Source organism: Phalacrocorax aristotelis, chromosome 18 (assembly GCF_949628215.1).
Source record: "Phalacrocorax aristotelis chromosome 18, bGulAri2.1, whole genome shotgun sequence".
Classification (NCBI taxonomy): Eukaryota; Metazoa; Chordata; class Aves; order Suliformes; family Phalacrocoracidae; genus Phalacrocorax; species Phalacrocorax aristotelis.
In genome coordinates, this window is record NC_134293.1 from 9,497,016 (window position 1) to 9,521,128 (window position 24,113).

General features: G+C 45.0%; 1 protein-coding gene across 3 annotated transcripts in view; it reads left to right on the forward strand.

Annotated features, from left to right (window-relative positions):
• The window catches only part of LOC142066112 (sphingosine-1-phosphate transporter SPNS2-like), a 140,337-nt gene that overhangs the window by 96,450 nt on the left and 19,774 nt on the right, over positions 1 to 24,113 (forward strand). The window contains exons 9-12 of one of the 3 annotated variants that reach the window (XR_012663608.1): positions 3,938 to 4,003; positions 11,441 to 11,539; positions 22,605 to 22,768; positions 23,348 to 23,430. Coding sequence is in view for 1 of the 3 variants with exons in the window: in XM_075113141.1 (XP_074969242.1) it covers positions 3,938 to 4,003; positions 11,441 to 11,539; positions 22,605 to 22,768 (329 nt within the window). In the remaining 2 variants the exon portion in view is untranslated. The remainder of the gene's footprint in view (positions 1 to 3,937; positions 4,004 to 11,440; positions 11,540 to 22,604; positions 22,769 to 23,347; positions 23,431 to 24,113) is intronic. The other 2 variants (XR_012663609.1, XM_075113141.1) reach the window with 2 other exon arrangements.

The following is a 24,113-nucleotide window of genomic DNA, read 5'->3' on the forward strand; positions in this document are numbered from 1 at the left end:
ACTGTCTGCACTCTTCCTCCCGTGAACATGCGTACTTTTTCTCCCCTGCTCAGTCCTGTCTTGCGGGTGGTTTTGGTCCCTGCGGGCAGCGGCTATGCCAGTTCTGCAGCAGCCACTCCTACCTGGAGCAGGTAGGCAGACTTATTGTTTCCATCCAATCTTTTTATACTAACCCAGTAAATTATTACCAGTGGTAGAAGCGGCTGGAAAGGTAGAATAAAACAGCTGTCTATATCACTTAGCTGCCCAGACACTTGTATTTCTGTCTTTTACTATCTTGCTTGGCCATATAGTCCAGTCAGTTCTTATTCTGTGTTCCTTGCAGCGTGTGGGTTTGTGTGTTGTAGTCTGGCTCCTTAAAACAGTAATTTGCATATCTTTAGGTCCCACTTTTTCTGAAATATGTATTATTTGAAATGTTGGTTTTCAAGCCTGTCTCTTGAAACCCATTATCTGTATGGCATCCTTGTATCACGCTATTCAGACATTTCAATAGCAGATTTTAGACTAGTTTAAAATTCCAAATGACTGGAGAGAGAGGCTTTGCTTTGCCTTCCTTTTGACACTGTTCTAAGTTCCTGTTGTACCTCAATTTCAACATCTATTTCAACTCCTCAAAGACATTTTATGATCTTGCAGAAACAGCAACTCCCAGGGTAAAGCCTTGCCATAGAGTTTTTACAGCATCTCGGGGTCAACTCCAGGAACTTTCTGTTGACATGGGGTGGGTGACTTACCTACTTCTGTGGCATCGATATTGCCCAACACTGAGATGGAGTTAGACTTGCTTCAAATTCAAGAGTACTTGTGGGAGCCCTACCCGCCATTTCAAAGAGAAATACAGGTAATGAAGATGTAGGCAGATACGCACTTTGTAAATAGCCATGGAAGGAGTTTATAACCTGCTTAGATCTTGCTGTGAGAGCTGCTGGTGTGACCACTCTGAAACTACTTATCATTTTTGGGAATCAGAATTTGCTAACTGATCACATGAACAGAAGGCTTGAGGGGAACATAACTTCTATCGGCTCATCACAGAGGAGCAACTGGGCACCAAATGGAGATGGCGAGATATTATGCAACACAGCTGGATTCAGAAGAGGATAGATCTCTAGAGCTGAAATCTCAGTGTAAAATGAGGCTTCGAAAAGTGTGTGAGGAGTCAAAACCATGACCATTTCAGGAGCTGTTGATCTCTTCTGGAGGCTGCCCTATTTGCAGTAAGCATCCCTAGAGTCTCGCTCCAGCAGAAATATCACATACCCTCATACGCCCTTTGCAGTGGATGAACTCATTTTTATAAATCCCCATTAGCACCTGAAGGACAGCCTTTTTTTAATGTTGGTATCTTTTGTCCTACTTTTTGATCTTCTTCTTGTTCCTCTTTTCCTTTCAGCATTATCCACATATTAAGCACGTTTCATGGAAACGCGTTGGGTGAAATACACATCCAACAATTCAAAACTGGTGTGCTCTGAAGTTTGTAGCATTTCAGGGATTTATTTACAGGACTTGTGCTGAATTCCTGCAGAAACGGGCAAGTCTTACTTGCTGCGTGTAACAATTCAACGTGTGTTATGTGTGTAATTTATATAACCTTAAGGCAAGCAGTTGCCTGTTTATAATATTGTATGAACAGGCAGGGCATATCAATGCCGCATTCAGAGGTGCGATTACATCTTTCCCAAGCTCAGTTTAATCTGTCCGGCCACAGAACCCCAGCAACAGCGGCTGCAAACTGTAGTAGGACAGATTTCAGAGCAGGTCCTGAGAGTCCTGAGAGCCCACCTGGGGCTCTGGGATGCCCTTGCTACATGACACATGGCTTCAACACCCGTGAGCACCTTCATTCATCAGATCTGTGTTTCTTAGCTTGGCAGTTGTCATTTCCAGTGAGAGCCAAGTTCAAGGCAGACCAGTGCACAGTGGGAAAATGGAAAAAGGAGATTTCCTAGCTGGCCAGCTGGGCCGTAATGACTGTCTCAGACACCATCACAGAGGAAGCAGATCCAGTCACAAAAAGAGGGGATAGGGAGGGAGAATATGTGGGAAACAAAGACAATTTTAGAAACAAATAGAGGAAGCTTTCTGTAGGTCAATGCGTAAGACTTGCTAAATAAAGCAAACTATTCATGGCAGTGACATGATGGTCTGAGGGGTTTAGGCAAACTCAGCAAGTGTGTGGGAAAGACAACTGCGGTGGTCACATCAGAGCCATAGCTGCCAATCTTGGAGGTCCTCCTCCCAGCCCAAACTGCGCCTGCGCAAGCAACGGGGACTGGGACAGGGACTGGGACTGTCAGCCCATCAAAGCTTGCAAGAACACCACAAACCGACATCCATCGGAATGTTTCCTCAGAGCAAAGTGTACCATGTATTTCTTGCCCGCTTTGTTTCATCAATGAATTGTAGCCTATTCAACATAACAAAAACCGAGCATAAGGCAATTAAAGGGAGAATCTTCAATTACCTAAATCCAAATCTCCGTAGCTGTTATCTCCAACTACTCATAGGAATTCCAGGAGTAATGTTTCCTCTCTAGATGCCAGAAAAAGAAACGGGTTAGCTAAGCTAAAAGCAACTCTTGGGGGGATATCTAGTAAAGGAGTTTTGCTTGCCTTCTTGCTGGTGGGCAACAGGGGAGCTGGTTATTTACGTAGCCCTTCGTCTATGTGTTCCGCTCTTCATAATACACAAAGGAAGAGGGAAATGTATGCATGGAAGATTTTCCACCCTTGTTTTTTCATCCTGTTGAACCTACATTTCTTTGTTAAATTGTTAACCTACAGCATAAAAGCAATAGTTTCATGACTGAAATATGGGTAAAAAGCTTTTTGAAGGCTGTGTTCCTCCTGAAGCTGTGTCACCCTTGCTTCATTGGACTCAGTTTGATGAATGTTTCCTTTAATGATGAGGCCAGGTTAAATTAGTTTTTCTCTTGATCATTTCCAGTTCTTCAGCTGCTGTAAGTGTTTGTAGAACCATTTAGTGAACTGCACCAGGGACCTGATTTGGGTTTAAAATAAGCAAATAAGCAAAACAAGCCCCTCTTCCCCTACCTCCATACCAACAAAAAGATTCTTTGCTCCATTTCAGTTTCTTGATCTGAATCCCTGCTTGGCTCTGTTGTACCAGCACAACTGAGAAGGCAGTATGGGATGGGAGTAAGTGAGGAGGGAGTGCCAGGGGAGGAAAGGATGTGGTGGCTGTTTATACCACACCAACACAAAAAGAAGCTCTCATCCCAATACATACACAGGGCTTTTAATATATCTTGTTGACCATCTCCACAGACTCAAGAGTTACATTTCACCGTAAGACACCAACGTTGCAAAACCCATACTTAAGTCCTGTTCTGACCGTACATAGATATTACCGTTGTAATGCTTGAGGAGTTGTAGTGCCTGGACCTGTGTGCCCCACAAAAAGGACAGCCATATGCCAGCAGGGGAGGGAAGGGATCTTGCTCATAGGGGGCGGAGAACCTCATTTGGTTTGCAACAGAGGTTAACACATAACTTGATTCCTTGCGATGAAAATGACTGTGCTTTGGGGAGCTGTGGCCGCCTTGCCTTTTCTAACTGGCTTTTTGGAGCAGAATGATTTAAGTATGGAAGCTCAGGGCTGTCTCTTCTTGCTGGCGTCTCATATTCTTCTGTTACCAAGTGTGTCAGCCTTTTATTTAGCTGCTCTGTAGGTCATAAACAGTTTACACTAATGAAGTTGCAGGCCAACCCTCTAGAGCTCTGATAAAAATCTATAGTTCTCTAATATTCAGGATAAACCACAACAGTAACCAGGAGTGTATTGTGTGCAGAAGAATCCTTTGAGTAGGTTTGAGACAAGTAAGCAACAAAGGAAAGTTTGTGACAGGTTATTTTTCCCTTGAATGTCAAGTGAATAAATCTTCTCCTTTTTGTGTGTTTTGTTACAACAGATTTGCATTTTTATCGGAGAAACTCTTCTGTTTTCAAACTGGGCTATCACAGCAGACATACTAATGGTGAGTGTACTTTGGAACAGCATCTTTCTCTTCTGGTGGCCAGAGCAGTCTGTCAGCTTGCAAGAACAACCTGAAGTTCACCATTTCTTCCAAATGCCTAGCCCCTACTTCAGCCTATTCTCTTTTTTCCTTCTTTTTTTTTTTAAAAAAAACTTAATGAAAAGGAAAGCAAGATAGAGAGAGAGAAAGAAAAAAGGGTTATTCTTGTCCTTTGTTCTGAGCACCAGGGAGAGGAAATGTCCACAAGGGACACCGTTACTGAACTCAAATAGTTTCCCCAAGTTTTAACTATTTGCACAAACCCCCATACGCAAAGAAATCAGCCAGCATTTCCTCATAGTCAGCATATTAGTGGATTTTGTTATCAATAACTCAGCTTTGTTCTGTAATAGGAAATCCTTCCCTCCCTCCCTCCTCTGACCACAAAGGCAGCCATCTACCTCTCTCTTTGGCTTAACTCCAGCAAACCTACCATTCAACACATACACAATAGAAAACCACCTCTGGGAGAGGAGAAAGGAAAAGAAAGTATAAAGAATTTTTGGACTATGTCCACCTTGTCCAGGAGGAAACTGTCAGGAACTTTTCACCTCATGTCCTTCATTTTCCATTCTTTCTCCACCGTAGAGCTTTTTAAGTCTTTCAAATCAGCAAGCGGACCTCAGCAGCTAGATTTTCATATGAAATAGCCTGGATGTTTGTTAGAGAGCCTTGCATGTTTTGTAGATGCTTCCATCAGAGAGGTATGGAGCCTATCCAACATATGTTGAAATCCCGTTGTGAGGGAGGTTACTTGTTGCTTATTGTATGAAAAAGAAAGAAACTAGGGCACAGGACTTGCCCGAGGCCTTTTGGCAGGTTGTTTACAGAACTAAAAATATAATCAGTCTGGCATCAATAGAAAACTCCCTTGACTTGTATTTGTTGCTTATGCAAACATCAACAAGAAAACAATCTGGCTCAGTATTCCTAGACGTAAAGATAATGGCGTTGGTATATTGATTCAGCAAAGAACTTGAAGCTTCCGCTTCAGTTCTGTTCATGGTTTAAGTTCAAGGTTGTGTTTATGTTTGAAGGCAGCTCTGTAGCTGCCATAATTGCGTTGCCTGATGGACTTTCAATCTTGAACTCATTTGTGCAGAGAACACTTTGGGAGGTGGGGTGGGGTGGTTATCAGTGTAGATAGCTCTTAATTACCGAGGTCTGTTCCTCCTACCGGTTTGGCTGTAGCGTGATAGAGCTCTGCATGGACTGAACGGGTGTTTACTCTGTGCTTACATGGGTTTTGCAGCTTGTGCTGAGTTCAGGGCTGCTGTGGCTGTTCATTAAGTGGTATCTCAACACTTAGACAGATGTGCAGTCTACAGACAGCTGTGTTGAGGAAGAAATTATAGTACAATATTTGTAGCTGCTCATTACTGCCTCCTGCCAGAGCTTCCTGACACATCCTGCCCTTGGCTGTGATGTTCCCAGGAGCGCTCCCAGCTCTTTCTGGTCAGAATTAGCTCACGGGATTAAGTAGCAGATCCTTTATATCCTTACTAGCATTGGCTGAAACAGGTAGGGGTTTGGCCGTGGAGCACATCTGCAGTCCTCAGCAGTGACTCTCAAAGAGCAGCTGAGGTAGTCACCTCTGCTGCCAACGTAGCGCAGCTGCAGGGAGGGTACCTGTCGGACATGTTCAAGGCCCTCCAGAATATCTGTGCCAGAGAGAGCTGAAACTTGACCAACGTTGTCTCAAGCTAACTCCAAAAGACAGTTTTCAACCAACTACTTTTTTATATCGAGTGTACTAAGGGTGCCGTCATTGTCCCCTTTTAATTAGTGAGATTTTTTTGTGTTGATTTCAATGTGACTTCAGTATCCTGTAGCTTTTTAATAGCTTTTATAGAGTTTGCCATCTGTCTTAGCAGCATCCTATAGTCAGTTGCATTTTGTAGGGATGCATATGCAGTTATTTATGTTGCTTTAGTGCAAAAGAACTCCATAAGAAATGATTGGAAATGATTGGAAATAATTTCTTTGTTCAAATTTCCGAAACATGGGAAAGCAACTAAAACGATGTTGAAAATTAGACTTCGGTAATTGATTGCAACTCTTATACTAGCTGTTCTCTTGTCTGTTTACACAAACGAACTGAGTGTCATATAGAATGCCCAGCTTAATGCATTGTCAGCACGAGTAGACCTGTAAAAGTGCTATACAAATACATGTAAACATCCAGTTAGGTCAATGCAAGCCTCTAAACAGATGGTCTGAAGTGCATTCATGTACACAAGGGCTTTGAGGGGATGTTTAGTCAGACAATAGGTGAGAGCCAGGGCTATAACCATGTTGGACAGACAGCTTTATAAGAATTCCTAGGCAGAGAAAGGTGTGGATATGCTTTAGTGAGATGCACTTTAAATGTCTGGCAAATTAATTTCTACTGATTGCTGTTTATTTAGTGTAATCAGAAGTGTGTCTGTTCTTGCCTGAGGCTGGTAAGGAGTTTAAAAGCATTATTAGTGTAAGCTTAACAACACTTTCATTATATACATAAATATTATCCTGTTTTCATGGATAAAAAGCTCTCAATACTGGCTGAACACTGTTCCCACTGATTTCATTATGCCAGAAGTGGGGCTTTTTGGAAGCTACATCCCAAATGACTGATCATAGCTCTCCCAAGATGTACAGATCTCATGACTGCTTAAGAACCCTATCGAGCAAGCCAGTAAGCATCTTCAGAGGTTTTGCAAGTTTAATTTCCTTGGCAAAACAAGGATGTTTGCTTATGATCTGCAAATTTAATTGTTGGCTCTTCATAGCGTCGTGCTGCCGTTGCATCTCCTCTTCTTGCCAGTGTAACGGTGGGCGTGCAGCTTCTCCAATTGTCTGCAGTAAAAGGTGCTGAGTGCTAGGTTTGATAAACTGTCAGCACTGCCGAATGTACTGCACTGCCTGAGGTTTTAAAAGGCTGATATTTGTTCCAAATGCAAATTTGTACAAAACAGGCCTTATTCTCCTGAGCACAACTCTCCAAATCTCCTCCCAAGCACATGCTCAGATGGTGCTTAGGGAAGGGGGGATGGCGCTTATGGAGCGTGCTAATTATGAAACAGATTTTATCAGCCATCTTTGCAAATTGGCCTCAAAATTACCAGAACCCCAAAGTAGCATTAAAACTGCCTTGTAACAGCAATAATGAATGAGCTTCAGTGCAGCAGCAAAGTGTATAATATTCTGAGACACGCTGAGTGCTTGTGGTGTCGTGGAATCTGGCCCTAATAGTGGGGTTTTTCCTCCATAGCACATCTCAAAAATAAAGATGATGAGCAGAGGCTTGCTGGCATTTCTGTGTGAGAGCCAGTAGGCAATTTAAAGGGCCTCAGCTATTGCGATCACAGTCTCTTTAGTTCTTTGCTAAGAAAAGCCATCCTCTAGTTTATGCAAAGTCCTGACACTCATGCAAAAAAATGCTCTGCATATTTCTTTTTTCTTTTAAAACATTAGTTCTTTTTACATGATCATGAGCTGCCATGGAGGAGCTGCTCTGGTGTTTTGCTGTTGGGTCAAAGTCCTCCTTTAGGCTTGAAACAGGCATAGACTGGTGCTTAGCCATGCTATAAGCATGGAGGAATGTCGCTTTTGTTCTGATTACCTTCCCTATAAATAAAAGCCAATTATTTATGTAGAATATAATACTGCCCTTTTGGCAGCTGAAGATAAATAGCATTTCCGTTGTTCTCGTTGTTGCTTCTCTTGGTGTGCCTCCACACATCAGTAATCCGAGTGCTGTGGTTTAGACTTTAAGGCAGGGTGAGGAGTGCTTTGAATGGAGGTACACAGCCCACTGGAAACACTCGAGCCCAGCTCCGACCGGGAAGGACGTGCCACGGGGCGTCCCTGCAGTTCTGTGGGCCAGGGGTTGCAGCTGGGTGTGTGCTGCTCCATCTTGTGCCGCGATCTGAGGGCAGGTCAGCCTCTTTTTACTTCATTTAAAAGTATTTTTTTAGTCAGTGTCTGCCTAGCTTGAGCGAAGGGTCTCTCTCAGGCTGGTTCCTCCGCATCAGAGCCTTTGCCTTCTCTGAACAGTAGTTGCGTCAGGGAGACCTGGACTATTTCCAGGCTCTGCCGGTGGCTACAACAGGGTTAGCATGTGTTTCCTTTGCCTTTGGTGCTGAAAGTGGCCAGTATGCATTGTCCTGAAGATTACTGTCTGACCCAGAAGGGGTAGCAAAGTGTTTCAGAGAGTAGAGTTTTCTATCAGAGATGAGACATAAACGTCAGAACTCAACTCTGGCACATGGCCTTTTACTTGCAGAAGGGTGATCTCTCCTTAGCTTTCCCGGTTAACTTACTTCAGACCAACTCATCCTGCTGGTTTCGCTCCAGGAAGGGGGTGTCAGCAGTAAACCATGGCCTTTCTGCACCTCTATTTAAAGAGCAGAGTTTGCCAAAGCGGCTTGGTCAGCCTCCCTGCCCATCCTCTGTGCTGCCTGCCTCTGACCCTGGACTCAGAGACGAGCCGGGGCAAACCCACGGACTTCTGCCTCGGCTGCTGTGGCTCTCCCACCTCCACTTTCTGTGGGATGTTCAAACCAGGCCACGTATGGTTTGAATTTAGGCCTATTTTAGTATCAAAATGCCCATTTAGAGCTGTAATTTACTGCTGTCTTCCTAGAACAGTAGATAATGTTTGCTACCAACTACTTCCTCTCCATACAATAAAAAGCTTTTTAAGTAGGGACAGTGTGGAGTATTTTTTGGTGTTTTGGGGATGCTTGTTTAAGCCTTTTTTTCTTTCCGCTCTCTTTTTAGAGGAGGAGGAAAAAAACCTCATTTTCATTTGCTTACCCCATGTTGGGTTTTTGGTTTGGAGGGGGAGGTGTTTGTCACTTGAATCCCAGACTAAGTTTACTAAGTTTTGGCACTTTAAAGTGCCAAACCATATCAATGGTTTCGACCATCCGTAACTTCTTTAGTTAGGCAAATTGAAAAATTGCTGGAAATTGTATTGCTACTTGTAAAATTATGTATATGCATAATACAGATATACATGCAAAATTATGTGTGATATACATGTTAGTGTGTTTTCAAGTGTATAAATATACACACACACACACACGTATGATGCAGGTATCATTCAAATTTCTTTATCCAGTTGGCACCAATTCACTGCCACTCCCTGAAAATGGTAAGCTTTTAATAAATTTGCCATTTCATTTGGCATCTTGCTAAGAAAATGGATAGACTATCCAGGCAAGCTTTATTCTCCAGATTTGTTAACATAAGCTTTACAGAAAGGAAAATATTGTAAGTCTAAAATTCCGTTTCACAGATATACACAATTCTGGACTCTTGAATTAGGTAGAATTTCACTTTATCTTCTCAGATGCCCTTTCTCAGGCAGCTCTTGCAGAATGCTTCCACCTGTGTGAACTGGGGTCAGGTGGGAAGAACAGCAACTCACTCTTTTTATGTTTTCTTTTCTTCTGTTTAATCTATCCAGGTTGCACCCATTACTCTGCATCTTTGGGGAATGGTAATGAAGTGTGTGGCTCTCCCACTGTTTCACAGCGTGACCTTCAGTGTGTTTCTGTGTCTCTAATAAAGTCTAGACTTTATTTTCCTCTTGGGATTTCTGTGAGCTTTTGTTTTGAGCTCCTGGATGCAAAAGGAGGACAGCGTCTAACATCCGCAGCCAGGTGGCTGCGGCGGATCTGATCATGTTTTGCTCTTCTGTGGCACAACAGGAGTTTAACAGGGTACCCATTTAATACGTGGCATCAAAGTGCATTAGCAGTGGGTGCATTTGCAGCTTTGTCAAACCAGTAATGAAAGAACTGGCAGGTCATTCGGAAAGCACATGGTAAAACCCTAAGGAAAAGCATTTAATCTAATTTTACCCGTTGTTCGTAATTGTCTCTGCTTGGAACAAGAAGATCATTCTAAATAGGCATCAGGTCTCTTCTAGTGTGGATTTTCTCCACGTTTTTCTTTCCTTTTTTTATGGCTGACTCTTTTCACTGCGGACGGGGCAACTCACCTCCCTGAGAGGAAGTGTTACAGCACTGAAACAGTGCCTCAGATCCTGTGCCCTGAGATATGTCGCTGTTGAGCAGTGAGTCCTCCCTACCCCAGCTAAGGTAAACTGATCTCGGTGTGTCTCTGGCCGGGGGGGATATGCCAGTCCTGAAATGTCACCTTTAATTAATAAGTGACTTCAGGAAAGGATTGCAAGAAGCACTGAAGTCTGGGAAGGCATGCCTTCTGAAGAAAGACTAAAGGCAGCCCAGCAGAGAGAAAGTGGATGAGTAAAAGGGATCGTGGTCTACAAACAGCTGAAAAAGAGCCATTTCTGGCAGGGTAGGTGGCTCTTCAGCGCAACAGAAAAAGGCAGAACAAGAGTCAGTGCTTAGAAGTAGAAACAAAGCTCACTTGGATTTAGAGACCTGTTGAATTCTTGATTACTTACAGCCTTTAAATCAAGACAAGAACAATTTATAAACCGGGATATGTGAACTTGATGCAGATGTTCTCAGCCAGCTTCTTTCACAAGTTTTATGCAGGAGACGACTACTTTTTTCTGCTCCTAAATGTGTTATAAAATTAAGGTTATTCTCCAGGATGAGAGTTTGTTGGGGTTTTTTATCCTTTTTATTCTTTCATCCCTTTCCATGGTTAGGGCTCTATTTTCTGTGAGCTTTGGTCCCTTAGCAGGGAAGTAATTTGTGGTTTTTGCTGATCCTGTGTAGTCAGACTGACTCTGCACGACCCAGCTGAGGGTGTCATGTCCTGTTAGAGGAGTGGAGACCAAACTACAGCAGCTTGGCTATGGAAAATTTTCCTAGTGTGTCTTTGTCACTTTGCACAAGTGGAATTGCAAATTTCTGAGAAAAATATAAAATGGCTAGAGATGGAGTGAGAGGGGGAGGATGTGTGACCTTTCATGCTGATGTGAATTGCTTATGGTTTAGGAAACAAAACTATATCTTTAATATGGAAAAAATACAATATGCCAGGTTCCAGCAAAGTCCCCGTTTGGAAGGCTGGTGGTGCTGGGCAAGTTACATGCTGCAGGCAGCCTCGCACTTTGCTCTCCCCATCGGCCGAGCAAGTACAGGCTGAGGAGCAAAAGCAAAGTGTCTTGTGGGCAAGGCTGTGAGCCAAACTCATGCATTCAGTGCTGCTGAGAGGGGTGCACACCGGAGAGAGCTTCCTGCCCTCAGCACCTGCCGTCAGGAGTACTAGAAAGCCAGGAAGGGTAGCTGGGCTCCCCAGTTGCCTGAGCCACCCGTGGACTGGACAGTGGCTGTGCCTGCCACCAACCCCTGGGGGACCTTGTTTATTTTGCCCTGACCGGGATATAAACTGAGCAATACGAGACAGCTGGACAGGTTCTTACTTCAGTTTCCTCATCTATTTTTTTCCCTTTTCCCTTTTCCTTTGCAGTATGTGGTCATTCCGACCCGCCGTGCAACCGCAGTGGCCTTGCAGAGCTTCACTTCACACCTCCTGGGAGATGCTGGCAGTCCTTATCTGATTGGATTTGTAAGTCCTCACAGCAGGTTTTGGCAGGGTTGCTTGCCCATGTTCGGTTTTGTTTACTAACTGCTTATCAAAAATGCCAAGCTAAACCACGCTAGGGAAGGATGGGCTGTATTTATCAGCAGAATGGGAAGCGGTGCAGCGCAATGCAACTTTTGTGCATGCTTACGTTATTGGCGGGCTACAGTTCAAACCTGGAAGGACCACTTGGGCATGAGAAGTGAGCTTCTAAATCTTTTTAGCCTAGGGCATTTGTAAAGCTTCTAGACAGCTCTGTAAAGGGAGAGCGGTTGCCTCTGTGGTGTGGACAGAGGTCCATTAGAAATTAGATTGGAACAGGGCCGCGCGTGTGTGTTTAACTGTTAATCTGGTCTCATAAACCAAATATCTATTTATGGGTAGGAACATGCAGCTGTTCTGACCTGCTGGTATTTTGAACCTGTTTTGTGTGATGATAAATGATGGTGTGAAATCCACGGCAGGATGGGTGTGTATGTTTTGGGGGTTTTTATTAGTATTGCTTTCTATTACTGCTGCAGTTGTTGGCCTTGGCCTGACTGGAGATCTCCCTTATATGCCACCATTATCCTCGTGCAGAGCAAAACAGAAGACCCTGCTCCAAAAGCTGGCAATCAGAACATTCACAGTTGAAAATATAAGGCCTGGGAAATTTAATGAGGAAAAGAAATCTAGATATACTGGGGTAATTTCTTTCCCTTGCAGCCTTCTGTGGAGCTCGATGCGTTGAGTTTTAGAGAACACTGACCATCATTTATACAACATAGTAGCTTCCATTTAAAGAAAGGTCCTAAGTGGCACTGCTCACGTTGTGTTGAAGGTGCTACAGCTTTCCAGTGCTGTTTAAAAAATGTCATTTCTCATCTATTCATCCCATAGGCACTGGTGTGTGTATCTGTATATATTTATTTATATATATTTAATTCTGTGTATATATGTTTAAATATACATAAATATTTACTCTTGAATGCCAGCTCCCAAAAATTATATTGTTGCTCTGTAGCCCTCTGAAGCGTACATGAAGAGACAGATACAGATAAGGCTGAACAGACCAAAGAAATGAGAAATGTCTCAAGAGATTAACTATGTACGATTTGGTTTACTCTTTATTTGCTTCAATGTTCTGGGCACCCAGGGAGAAATTATTTTAGAAATTATTTGAAAGTGGCAAGAACAAAGGAATCACTGGAAGAGACTGCTTTGTGCAGGGCAGGCGACATGGGGAATGTCAAGTAGGAGAATGAAATAAGCCAGCGTGCTTTGAAGGCAGGCGCCAGTGATGAGAGGCAGGGTCCGAGATGCAGGCGAGGCTGTCTCAGGTGACTCTGCTGCGTGTTCATTCTTTTTCTTACGTAAGAGGGAGGAATAGCAAGGACCCTGAATGATTGCAATAAATCTTGAAAGTTGCCTAGGGCTCTTTAGTGTCACAGATTGAAAGAAAAGGACTTTGCTTGTAGGAAATAATGTGCCTTGCCCTTCTAGGATTCAGAGATCAAGCAAGTTGTGAGTTACTTAAGGATGCCTGCCTGAAATATGCTTAACCCCAATCTAATAGCTGCCTTAGGCTTTCTTTAGACTGGGAAATATTAATTATGATTTTGAATTACTCTTTTTTAATGCTGTACTTGTTGGGCAGTTCTCATCTGGGAGGAGACTACTCAAGTACAAGGCTCTGTGGCAGGAGAGAAGCACTCATGTCATGGAAGGCACCAGCATCCATTTCTGTAGCCTGTAGCTTGGCTGACTCATGCTCCCTGTGCTACAGTGATGGAAAGGTCAGCTGCAGCTTTCACATCCCACAGAAAAACAAATGCTATTTAGAGCAAAGGGACAAACAGCCAGCTTCTCCACCAGAGCTAAGACAAGCACTCAACTTGATTGTTAAAGGCTGCAGGTGCTTGTCATTGGAATTGTCCAGCTGAGTTGTAGGATGGAGACCTTCATGCAGGTCTGAAATCTCACTTGGGCGGGTTACAGAAGTGGCTTGGATTATGACTAGGATTTTCAAGGCAGTCTATGGGAGCTAAGCAACCTACTCGTGTTGGCTTTAAGGGAAATTTGGGAACACAATTCCCATAGTCCCTCTGCAAATCCCCAGCCTGAGGACATCAACTCACACTGCTCTTATTCCAGAGTTGCCATGAAGCAGACCAAGAGGCAGAAGGCAGGATAAATCAAATGAGCTGCAGTAAGAGGCATGCTCAGAACTGGTGAAACCCAGCTTCTGGATCACTCGGGGTTGACCTGAGATCCTGAAGGTCTGCCATTCCGACTGCTTACAAAATTCGACTGCAGCTCCCTCAGTAAATTAGCAGTGTTTTGATCAAATACGGCTGGACTCTTACGCAGTTTTAGTGAGTTCATAGTGAGATTCCCTCTAGCAGTGCTCCAAATAAAGAATCAGATACCCGTGTCCTTGTAGGAATAAGCTGTCGCAGGCAGTTGTCTCTGTTTGCTGGGTACCAATAAATGTTGTATTGATCTTATAATCCTCATGTGGAACGTAGAAGGTGCTTAACAGCTGCAGCCTCATGTGTGTGATTGCTCCCTTGCTCTGTGGTGTGTCCTAAGAGCTGAAGGTCAGACTCAGCTTTTTCTGTAATCTCCCACAGTTCCAAATCTTGCAGTGCAGTTCCTTGCAATCACCCAAAGCACTAAATACTTATTAGTGTTTAAAAGCCAGGCGGAAGGAAGCATGTATGTATGGTTATTTTTCATGCCTCTTTAAATATTGATAACTTTTATTATGGTAAAAAGGCTTAAGATTGACTTACAAAGAAGTTATGCAAATGCAGTCTTGGGGTGGCAGCTGTAATTTGCGTAAGGTTTTACTACCTGCCAAGCGCTGAGATCAATTACTATAAATCAGTGCTGCCTATTCATTCACAAATCAGGATAGGCATTGCTGCAGTATTTCATTAGACGAGACAGGTTTTATTCCTGTAACTTTTTCAGGACCTTTGTGATAACCTGCAGAGTCTAAATAATTCCTCTTTAATAACTTGAGGTATAACTCCATGCTTTATTCTTGAGGTAGTCAGTGAGAAATTTCACCTGTTCAGTGCATTACACCCCAATATCTCTAGTACTTCTCCGTCTTTGAATGGTCCCACTATGCACACATGGTTGCTGAAGCACAGAACAGTTAAGAGAAATGCCCCAAATCTCACCACTCGTGTTGAGTATCAGATAAAGGTCTTCTAACTGCTCTTCCCGTGCCCTAATACCTAGGCAGCGTTTCAGGCTCAGAGGGCCTGAGTAGAGGTAGCTAGCAGCAGAATGTGAAACCAGTTAACTCTTCTCAGGCTGAATCGTAGCTCCAGCTCTTTGTATTATTAATTCTGGTTCTATCTTTGTTGCCCTTTAAAATTAAACAATTGTAAGAAGCGCCAGTGAGTCTGCACTTCTGTGCACATGCGCGCATGAACCTGTCTTGCCTACTCAGGGTTTACATTATTGCTTCACACAAACGGGTCTCCCTCCACTTACCGACGTACTCTTTTGCTTCAGGAAAACCGAGCACAGGCAGTGATTTTTCTCTTCTGAGGCTGTGCCTTGGTACTTTTTCTTTGCTTCCTCCAAGTCTGTCATTTGCTTCCTATCTGAGCACAGCAGTGCTTTCCTCTTCCATCCTTGCCTTGCCCTAGCCCTGGCTGTGATGAGAAACGGGCGCCTGCTGCAGGCTTTGCTCTCTCTACGCGTGCCAGGGAAATTGCGTTGTGGGCACACACTGTCCTTGCTGCCGTGGTGCTGTTGGCACTCCTGTTAGCTTCCTGCTTTATTAAATTCTTTCTTATCTCCCCTGGCAACATCAGTGTGTGAGGATGGTGTTTTAAAGTGCCGGAGATCAGCCCTCCTCCACCAGCACCTTTTGATGGGCTAGGAGCTCCTCCCTGTCCTCGCCTGGTGGCGGTACCCACCTGTCCTGACCTCCTTGGCTGCTGCATCTCCAGTTTACTGAGGGGCACGGCCTCCAGCCAAGCAGCGGCAGGACGGTATTCCACGGTCTGGCAGCTGGGCTTTGCGAGAGGGGAGACCCCCATCACTCATCTGCGTGCTGAGGGCCCTGCGAAAGCCCTCCCTGTCTGCCCCTCTCTGTTACGAAAATGGCAGCGTTACCTGAATTGCTGGGTCTCTAACGGCCTCCTCTTGGAGGCCCCGCCACCGAATGCCGTGTCGGTTTGCGGTGCCCAGGCACGCTGGTTCGCCTGGCAGCGGAGACCACGAGTGTCCGGGCAGGCTTCTCCTCTTTGAACGGTCTCCTCTTGAAAAAGGGGTCTGAGCGTGAGCGGCCTTGTCATTAGTTGTAAACAAAGCTGAGCTGTTCTGTTTTGTTTTGAAGGGGTTTTGTGTAACTCCTAGTATTACCTGGAAAAATTTTATTAATAAGCTGCTTGCTTGTCACTTTTCACCCTTCCCCAACTTTCTTATGTGAGTGGGTTGATAAACTAGATCTAATGAGCTACTTAAATAGCACGAATGCTAATGACCTTCCTTTAGCAAGTTAGCAGAACAGTGTTAATTATCACTGGTGCAGAGTATCAGGGAAGGCAGATCAGCATTTGATTAGGGGCAGCTAAAGGAAAATTGTAGTAAATGCAGCAATTAAGATACTTTTTTAATGAAGGTTATAATTGGAGGTGTAGATTTCACAGCCTTCTCGTCCTGGTTTGAGACAGCCTTTTTGTTGATTTGGTTTCAAAGGTGTTTACCCATCCCAGTAAATAAATATGTGGAGAAGGTAGTTCTCTGTGTGAAGGCTTGCCCACCTGAGAAAGCGGAATTCATGTATTACGGTTTAAAATTCGTATTTTATGGTTTTAAATGCTATGGCTACTTCAGAGCAGGTCTGTGGATATGCTTACTGTAAAGTATCATTTTTCCCCAATGTAGTTTGCTAGATTAAAACAGGCCACAGCCTGTTGGGGCTCAAATCCACTGCTGCCAGACTTAAAAGCAGAGCAGTGGAATAAAATGGACTGTTGCGATGTGATGCTGTAGCCTGGGTTTTTTTGTCCCTGTCTGACCTGTGTGGCCGTTCCTTAAATACGGCCCATTATGTGCTCGCTGGTGGTTCCCCAGTGCCGTCTCTTCCGCCAGAGCAGGGTGCGAGGTGAGCCTGGGGTCAAAAAGGCAAGCGTAGCCTGTAACAAAAACGTGCAAATTATTCTCCTAGCACCGCTCTCTGTTTTATGGACTATCAGAAGCTATTCCGCTGCTGTTGTGGGATTAAGGATGGAACAAGAGGTCTCCGTCTTGTTGCCTTTTGCAGCATGTTACATGTTCCAGTATTTACAGTATAAATGAGTGTGTACGGGCAGCATCTTCCATCACCTGATGGAGATAGTAGATGAAATGTGATACACATTTATGTTTTCATTGTTCTTTCTTTACCAAGCGCCAGCTGCATGACTGGTGTCCTGTAGCCCTAACGGTACCGCTCCTCCTGCAGGGGTCTTGCCCCACCTTCATGCTTGCGTATGACCCAGGTTGTGGTGGGGGCAGTGGGGCTTGCCCTCGCAGTCCAGCATCGGAGGTACCTGTGGCAGGGAAGCGTGCTGAGGAAGAGAGCCCCCAGCCCCTCATCCTTGTTATCTGTTTCTTCAAGCAGGAACTTTAAGTTGAGGATTTCTCTGGTCCTGGCTTTTAATAAAGCCTTTTTCATACCGGGTAGAAAGGCCAAATCTTTGACATGGCTGTCAGCTGCAAAAAAGGGGGAGAATTAAGCACCTAGAGACCAGTCCACGTAGGATTTATCTCCTCATTGCAACGAGCTAACAAGCTTCCTACTTCTAATGACTCAGCAAAGGACAAGATTTAAATCTGCCCTAAAAAACCAAAAGACTTCCCATATATAAAACGCTCTTTGCCAAGGGTTCACAGCCTGTTCTGGGTTTTTTCCAGAGCTGCTGTGCACCTGTCATTTCCCGTGACTTTGATTAGAGCTGCAGGTTCTCAGTATTTTTGATAAACGGATGTTTAAAGTATGTAAAAATATCTCATTAAAGAAAGCCCCGAAATCCAGAGTTGATAATTTTCACTCACGTATTTCAAGCTCTGTCCCATCTGTTCTGTCACTCCTTCTGTGCACTAAAAATCTCTTTAAATAAGTGGCTTCTTTCTCTGAGCTGCCAGGGACCCTGTACGCTCCCAATACAGGCACAGAGTTTTCCTGTGTTGCTGAACACCTTTCAGAACGAGGTGTCCAACTTTTGCAACATGGGGGATGACTTCCTTGTCCTGGGACGTACCGCCAGGGAAGGGGCCTGCGCTGCAAGGGGAGGGGGGGGACAGGGATGTCCCCTAAAGGGTGTGCTCCCAACCCATGCTCCTCTGCCATAGACCTTATTTCTGCACGTAAGCGGGCACCCCCCATCGCTACTCATTGAAGTACGTCTGCGTGAACCACGTTCCTCAGTTCCATGTTCCCCGTGGTACAAGGCATCTCCTGCTGGGACAGGAGAAAGCCCAGTGTTAACTTAGAAAACCCCTGGGCAGACCAGACCTGGAGAGAAAGGCAGTTAATGACATGAAGGAAATAGACTTTCAGCCCTCCCCAGGGCACATGTTTTCTGGAGGCAAATGTTGCTCCAACACCAAGAGACGTACAAAACCCATTTGCTAGCGTTGCAAGCAGAACCCTTGATTGAGTCTCTTCATTTACTGCAGCCTTTTCAAGGAAGCACCACTTATTTAATGCAGGCTGGTAATCCCGGGAGGGGGTACAAGGGCATGAACAGGGGAAGCAGCGCGGGGATCCTTGCTGCAGGTACTGCAGGGGCAGGCTCGGGTACCACGCACCCACGCAGGTATCGATATTGTCACCAGCCAAGTATTAAATCTGGTTGCGATCTCAGAAGGACACAATTAAGATGAACAGGATGTTTCGCTTTTTTCCCCTCCAACACCCAAACATGCCAATGTTAAAATTGAAATAACTTTTCAAATATAAAATAGCTTTTGCCTTTCTGTGGCTTTCAGAATGAGTTTCATAAAATAGTTGTCTTCACTTCCTCTTTTTATAATGTGTGTCTCATGCCATTTAGCACAGTATAAATGTTTGTGCTCCCCCACAGGTCCAGCAAATTGTGTACTTTTACGTTATAAAATGCCTTCTTTTTGTTTCTAGTCTTCATTTGCATTCATATTAGATTTTTTTTTAAAAAATCAAGGCAACCTTTCACAAATATCTCTGAATTCAGAGTGGGTGAACCTCAAACCTTTGTGGTGACACTGTGGGCTTACAGGGAGTGCTGTGTTAGGGAACTGCGCTGAAGAGAGCAGCCAGGGAGAACCTGGCGTGTATCAAATTGGTAACCATGAAAATCGGGTATTTGTGCCAGATACTGCAGCGGAAATATCCTTTTTGTAGCAGGATTTGTGCCCAAGAGGCAATGTCAGGAATTTAGGAAAATCAAGCAAGCGCAGAGGAATTGAGATGCATGACTCAGCAACGAGACAGGGTAGATGAAATTGTGATTTGAAAGATGATGTTACCGTTCCACTGCCTAATTAGTAAATCAGTTTAATTTAACCACTCATGCTGTTCAGGAGGGACAGTAACACAGAAGCAAGCCGTCTTCCTGGGGCTTCAGCCCACCTGAGATTTTTTTACCTCAGGAGCCTGGCCAGTGTTCTAAAAAACACAGCACGTGCTTCCCAAGAAGTCTGATGAAGTTCCCCGTTTTCCCTTCATAGTCTTGTGCACTCAGATTGAGACACACTCAGAGATGTGGGGGTTTCGGCTCATGCCCGCTGCAGCTGTACTGCCTGCTCTCCAGCAAGCGGGCGTTTTCCCTAGCTGGACGCCATCCAGTTGGCTGCCGCCGGCTGAATACGTGCCATTTGTATTCTGTTGTAAAAATGCCATGAGCTGAAGTTTATTTAAGAAAGTCATTCCTCTTGGTCTGAGATCTGTGTTACACAGTGAGGGAAAAGATGTGAACTTCCATAGTTTGGATGTTATCAAAGAGTTTTTATTAGACTGCAGGGCAGAAGGACTTCCTTATTGATTTTCCGTCCCCAAGTTTTGGGTAAATGTTTTGAAGTTTTTTGCCACCTACCGAGTGGCAGAACAAAGAAGGGAATCCCACGCGACTCCATGCCGAAGAACTGGCACTGGCTGCGCTTGCAACCCCCACTTTTTGTTACTCATGATAGAGAGAAGACACGGAATATGATGCTAGATTGGGTCTTGCCAAGTCACAGTTAGACAGGCTCGGGATGCTATCGTTGCAAGGAGTCTGGAAAGCCCCAAACTGGCAGTACGGAGCGGACCATTTGGCAGACAGTTTGTCATTCTTGGAGCCCAAGTCTGTAATTATGTCCTGTGTCCCCTTGAGAGGAGATGCCAAAGTTGCAGTCTTAGCAGGTGGCTTGTCACTGAGTGGAAAAACCCAACAAAGAACAGTGACTCTAAGTTAACAGCAAAAGCACATATATGTGGGCCCTGATAAAGTTCTAGAGTTAAGAGATGCAGATGTGGGCAAGGGGATTATACGAAACCTAGATGAGAAAGCCCAGCTGGCTTGGTGGGAAGAATTACACCTGGGATGGGAGGAAACACTGCTTTTTCTAAAATGTGCACTTAAACGATGTGTTGGGTTAAAAATGAAAAAGGTAGAAGGTTCGATATTAACAGGATTTGTTGGTGTAAAATAAACATGATGCCTTAGAAGGGAAGGTGTGGGGCAAGCTGCATTGGGAGCTTTATTTGTTGGAGACTTTAAGTTTTCAAAGCTGTTTTTAGCTTAGAATGTCATGTCATCCGTAAGAGAAAGCAACTGGGAGCACATGCCTGGCTTTTCATCCTCTACTGCTGATTTATCACATCAATTTGTCAAGTGATTTATTGTCTAGTCCTTTTGGAGGATAATTGTATCCATTCCCAAAAATGAGAAGTGGTTTAGAATTTCTAAATTTCTATTTTGGAATAGCCTCAGTTCTGGCTATTGCACAGAGAGGGGCTGATTCAGTGCCAGATTTTGGTTCATAATGAAGAGTGAGGGAAATGTTGGGAATTAAGGTGTCTGGATACAAGAGGGAGTAAATTAACAACTGATGTCCCTGCCTCCTGGGTGCAGTGCATGTTCTGCTGATTGCCTGTGAGTGCATTCTTTACACATGCAAGCCTTGTTGCTATTTTTTAATAAGTCTCTCAGACTAATAGCCACTGTCATTTGCCTTCAGTCTAAGGACTTTTTAAATCATCGGTTCTCATGAGACTTGTTCATAACAATCCTGGTTTTTGTTGGGCGTGTTATACACTGTGAATAAAGTTCTCTTTGAGAGGACAGGAACGCTTCCTTAGCTATAGCCCAAGCACTGAAATTTTCTTCTCCTCCTTTCTATGGCAGGGGACGAAACATAGAAGTCTGACTAAAAACCTTATATTCTTTCTGTAGATCCACTCTTCCAGTGTTCATCCACTCCTCTCTACTTGGGAATGCTCCGTCCTGAAAGACAGTCCTCTGTTGCTTTGTGTGCAGGGGTTTCGCCTCCAGCATCAGGCTGCCCGCTGCCCCGTTCCTTCCCTGCAGCAGGAGCCGGGCTGAGCTGTAAGACAGATATTAGGGCACTGAGACCACCAACGCTCCAGAGCCTCCCTGCTGCAGCACACCCTGCGACCTGTTCATTTGAGTCCCCACGAGCGTCACCTCTGCGGCACCTTCTCTTGCGCTTGGCCTCTGCTGGGGCATCTCACCACATGCATTTACCTTCCAGGTGGCTACGGTTGGCTGCAGGGCTGAGTTGGTGTTTTCTCCTGCACGTGACATTTCCTCACTTGATTTTCAAGTCTCTTTCGATTTAAGCCTTGAATGTTGGGTGTTGCTTGTAGTTTGCATCTGACGCCACCTTTTCCACTAGCAGTAACGTAGCAGTTCAGAAGTTGCTGCACAAGCTTTGACTATTTCTGGAACCAATTTGTGTGTGTGCACAGCGGTAGGATTTTATGCCGCAATTTTCCTGCAGCATTTTGGTATAAACTAGTATTTCTGCCTCAACAAGAGGTCACAGATAAAAACAGAGCTGGACATTTAAATACCCAATGCCTTGAGACTCGTCGCGACTGCTGCTACCACTGGGTTGGATTTATGGAGAGTAAAGTTGTTTGCTGGACAGTAAATACTAAAATGTGATTGTCTTAGCTACAGACAGTCATTAAATATTACTGAGTTTTAGCAAAAGCTTTTCATAATTAACTTAATACTGCAATTGCGTGTCACTGCTCCTTCGCGCAAGCGCAAACTGGCGTTCAGTTTCGTGTAATGACACTTTCTGGGTGCTGGAAGATGCAGGGTGCCTTAGCCCATAAACGTGGTGGTGCACGGTTCTTCGGTGTGTGTGCAGCCCCTGTGCAACAGGCCTTGTCTGAGCCTGGGGGGCAGAGTCACATCTTGCACGTAATTAGACTTCAAAGGGCAGCAGGCTTAGGAGGTGAGAGGAGGGAATGAGGCCTGCACCTGACACAGGCGTAAAACCACGTTAGGGTTCTGTTTCTGAAAATCAGATGGGACCTCTGGTTTTTTGTTCTGTGAAAGCATTTCTTCCTTCCCGCTCAATACACAGAAATGGAATTTAGTACCACCTTTTGCTGAAAGGTAGGTAAGGTGTAGGGGTGATCAGGACTTATTAGAAATTTGAGAAGATTGATCTCTCCGTCGCCCACGACGCAATGTCGGTGTGGCCCTGCTGGCACCCCAGGAGGCTTGGGCAGTACAGCGAGGTTGGACCCCCACGCATTCAGTCAGTGAAGCAGCCAGGGAGAAGATGAAGCAGGCTGTGGGAAGAATAATAGATCCGGCCAGGAGAGCGACAGGGAGAGGAGGAGCCCTGCCAAGCTGCTCACAGCACAAGGTGCCCAGGCTCCAGAGCGGTATGCGGAAGGCTGAAGCGTGCAAAGGACATTCAGCCTTTACTGAACGCACTGTTCCATTTTAAACCTCATGCACATGTTCAGTGGGTGGTTGTTTAGGGAATCGTGTTCTCTTCACCATTATCGTGTCTCTTTTCCATCTAAGTGACTTATTTTTTTGCCCTTCTTTCCTAGATCTCAGACCTGATACGACAAAGCACAAAGGAGTCCCCAGTCTGGGAGTTCCTCAGCTTGGGGTACGCACTCATGCTCTGCCCGTTTGTCGTTGTCCTAGGAGGGATGTTTTTCCTGGCCACAGCCCTCTTCTTCCTAAGTGACCGAGCCAAAGCTGAACAACAGTGAGTAACCTGGCAATAGCAATGGGGAGGTACCGAAGCCTGTTTTCTGTCTTGAACGTTATGCTTGTTCTCTTTCCCTGGCCTTGGTCCTTCCAGGTAAAGGATGTCAGGTTGTGTGTTAACAACCTGGGCTCAGCAGAGTGCATGAGGCTGCACGAAGCACAGGGGTGTGGGTCGTGCTGGCTGGGCATCCTTTACACGCTTCTGCTCTGGTGGATCTCAGTTGTTGGCCATAGGACCCGGAGGGGAGCACAGTACTTGAGATCACAGGCCCCTTTTACCCGTGCGTGAGCATGACACAGCCCAGGCCGCCTGTGGTGAGGGGTTGCCGTGTGCTGGAAGCGGTAGACCACCAGGTGAAGAGCAAGAGATACTTTACAGGGCTTGGTGTCAGCTGTGAGCCCACAGCCCCATTGCAGCCCCTGTGCCCTGCTCACTGCCTCCAATACACAGGAACAGCAGGCAAGAAGGAAGCAAGCTGTGTATGTGGGGACGTACGTGCTCAAGGGTCACTGTGCTAAAGATAGTCTTTCCCAGTCCCTTATTGCAGCCTGTAAAAAAAAAGCTACTGTTTTTCAGTAAAGAAACCGATTCGGACCACCTCACGGTTGGCAACTACAGTAATTCAGAAGACGCTTCCACATGACATACAAACTTCTGGGGTTAGTCTCTTTCTCATAATTGTCAAAAAATAGAGTATCTATGTATAATGGCATGCTGAACATGTGGGTAGGTGACGAGTCTGGTGTTGACTATAAGTTGCCTTTGCCCTTCTCCCACTGGGAGAATGGGAGACGTGTGGACCTTAACAGCCTGTCACGATGCTGCAGACAAAGCAAGCAGAGTATACCTTGCTGAACCTTAAGGAGAGGGGCCCTGGCATATCACTGTCACTAGTCGTAGTACAACTAGGAGGAAAATAAGGTGTTTGGAGGTTGACATAAGTGCGTGGACAGTTTGGGTGATGCTTTCTGGCTCACACTGTCATATCAGATGGATGCAAGAGACTTGGAAGCAGGACCACAGATGGTGCTGTGGCCCTGTAAGAGCAGTTCTACCTTCTTTTTACTAACACGCACAAATTGCAGAGAAAGGAAAGGTTTTCTGCCTCCTGGTGCCTTTAGATGTATACTTTCCCCCTATAATGAGATGTTCAAGCACTGTGGAAAAAACAAGACCTCATCACATCTCTCGTAAGGAGGTTCAGTCCTGCACAGCTGAACTTCAGTATGGCTCTGGAGCTGTGATGTGACTGATGTGTACCTGGTTTGTTATCTGCATATAAGGGCTTTAAACTGCAAGAAGTGAAATTGGAGATTAGATGTTAGGAAGAACTTCCTAAGAG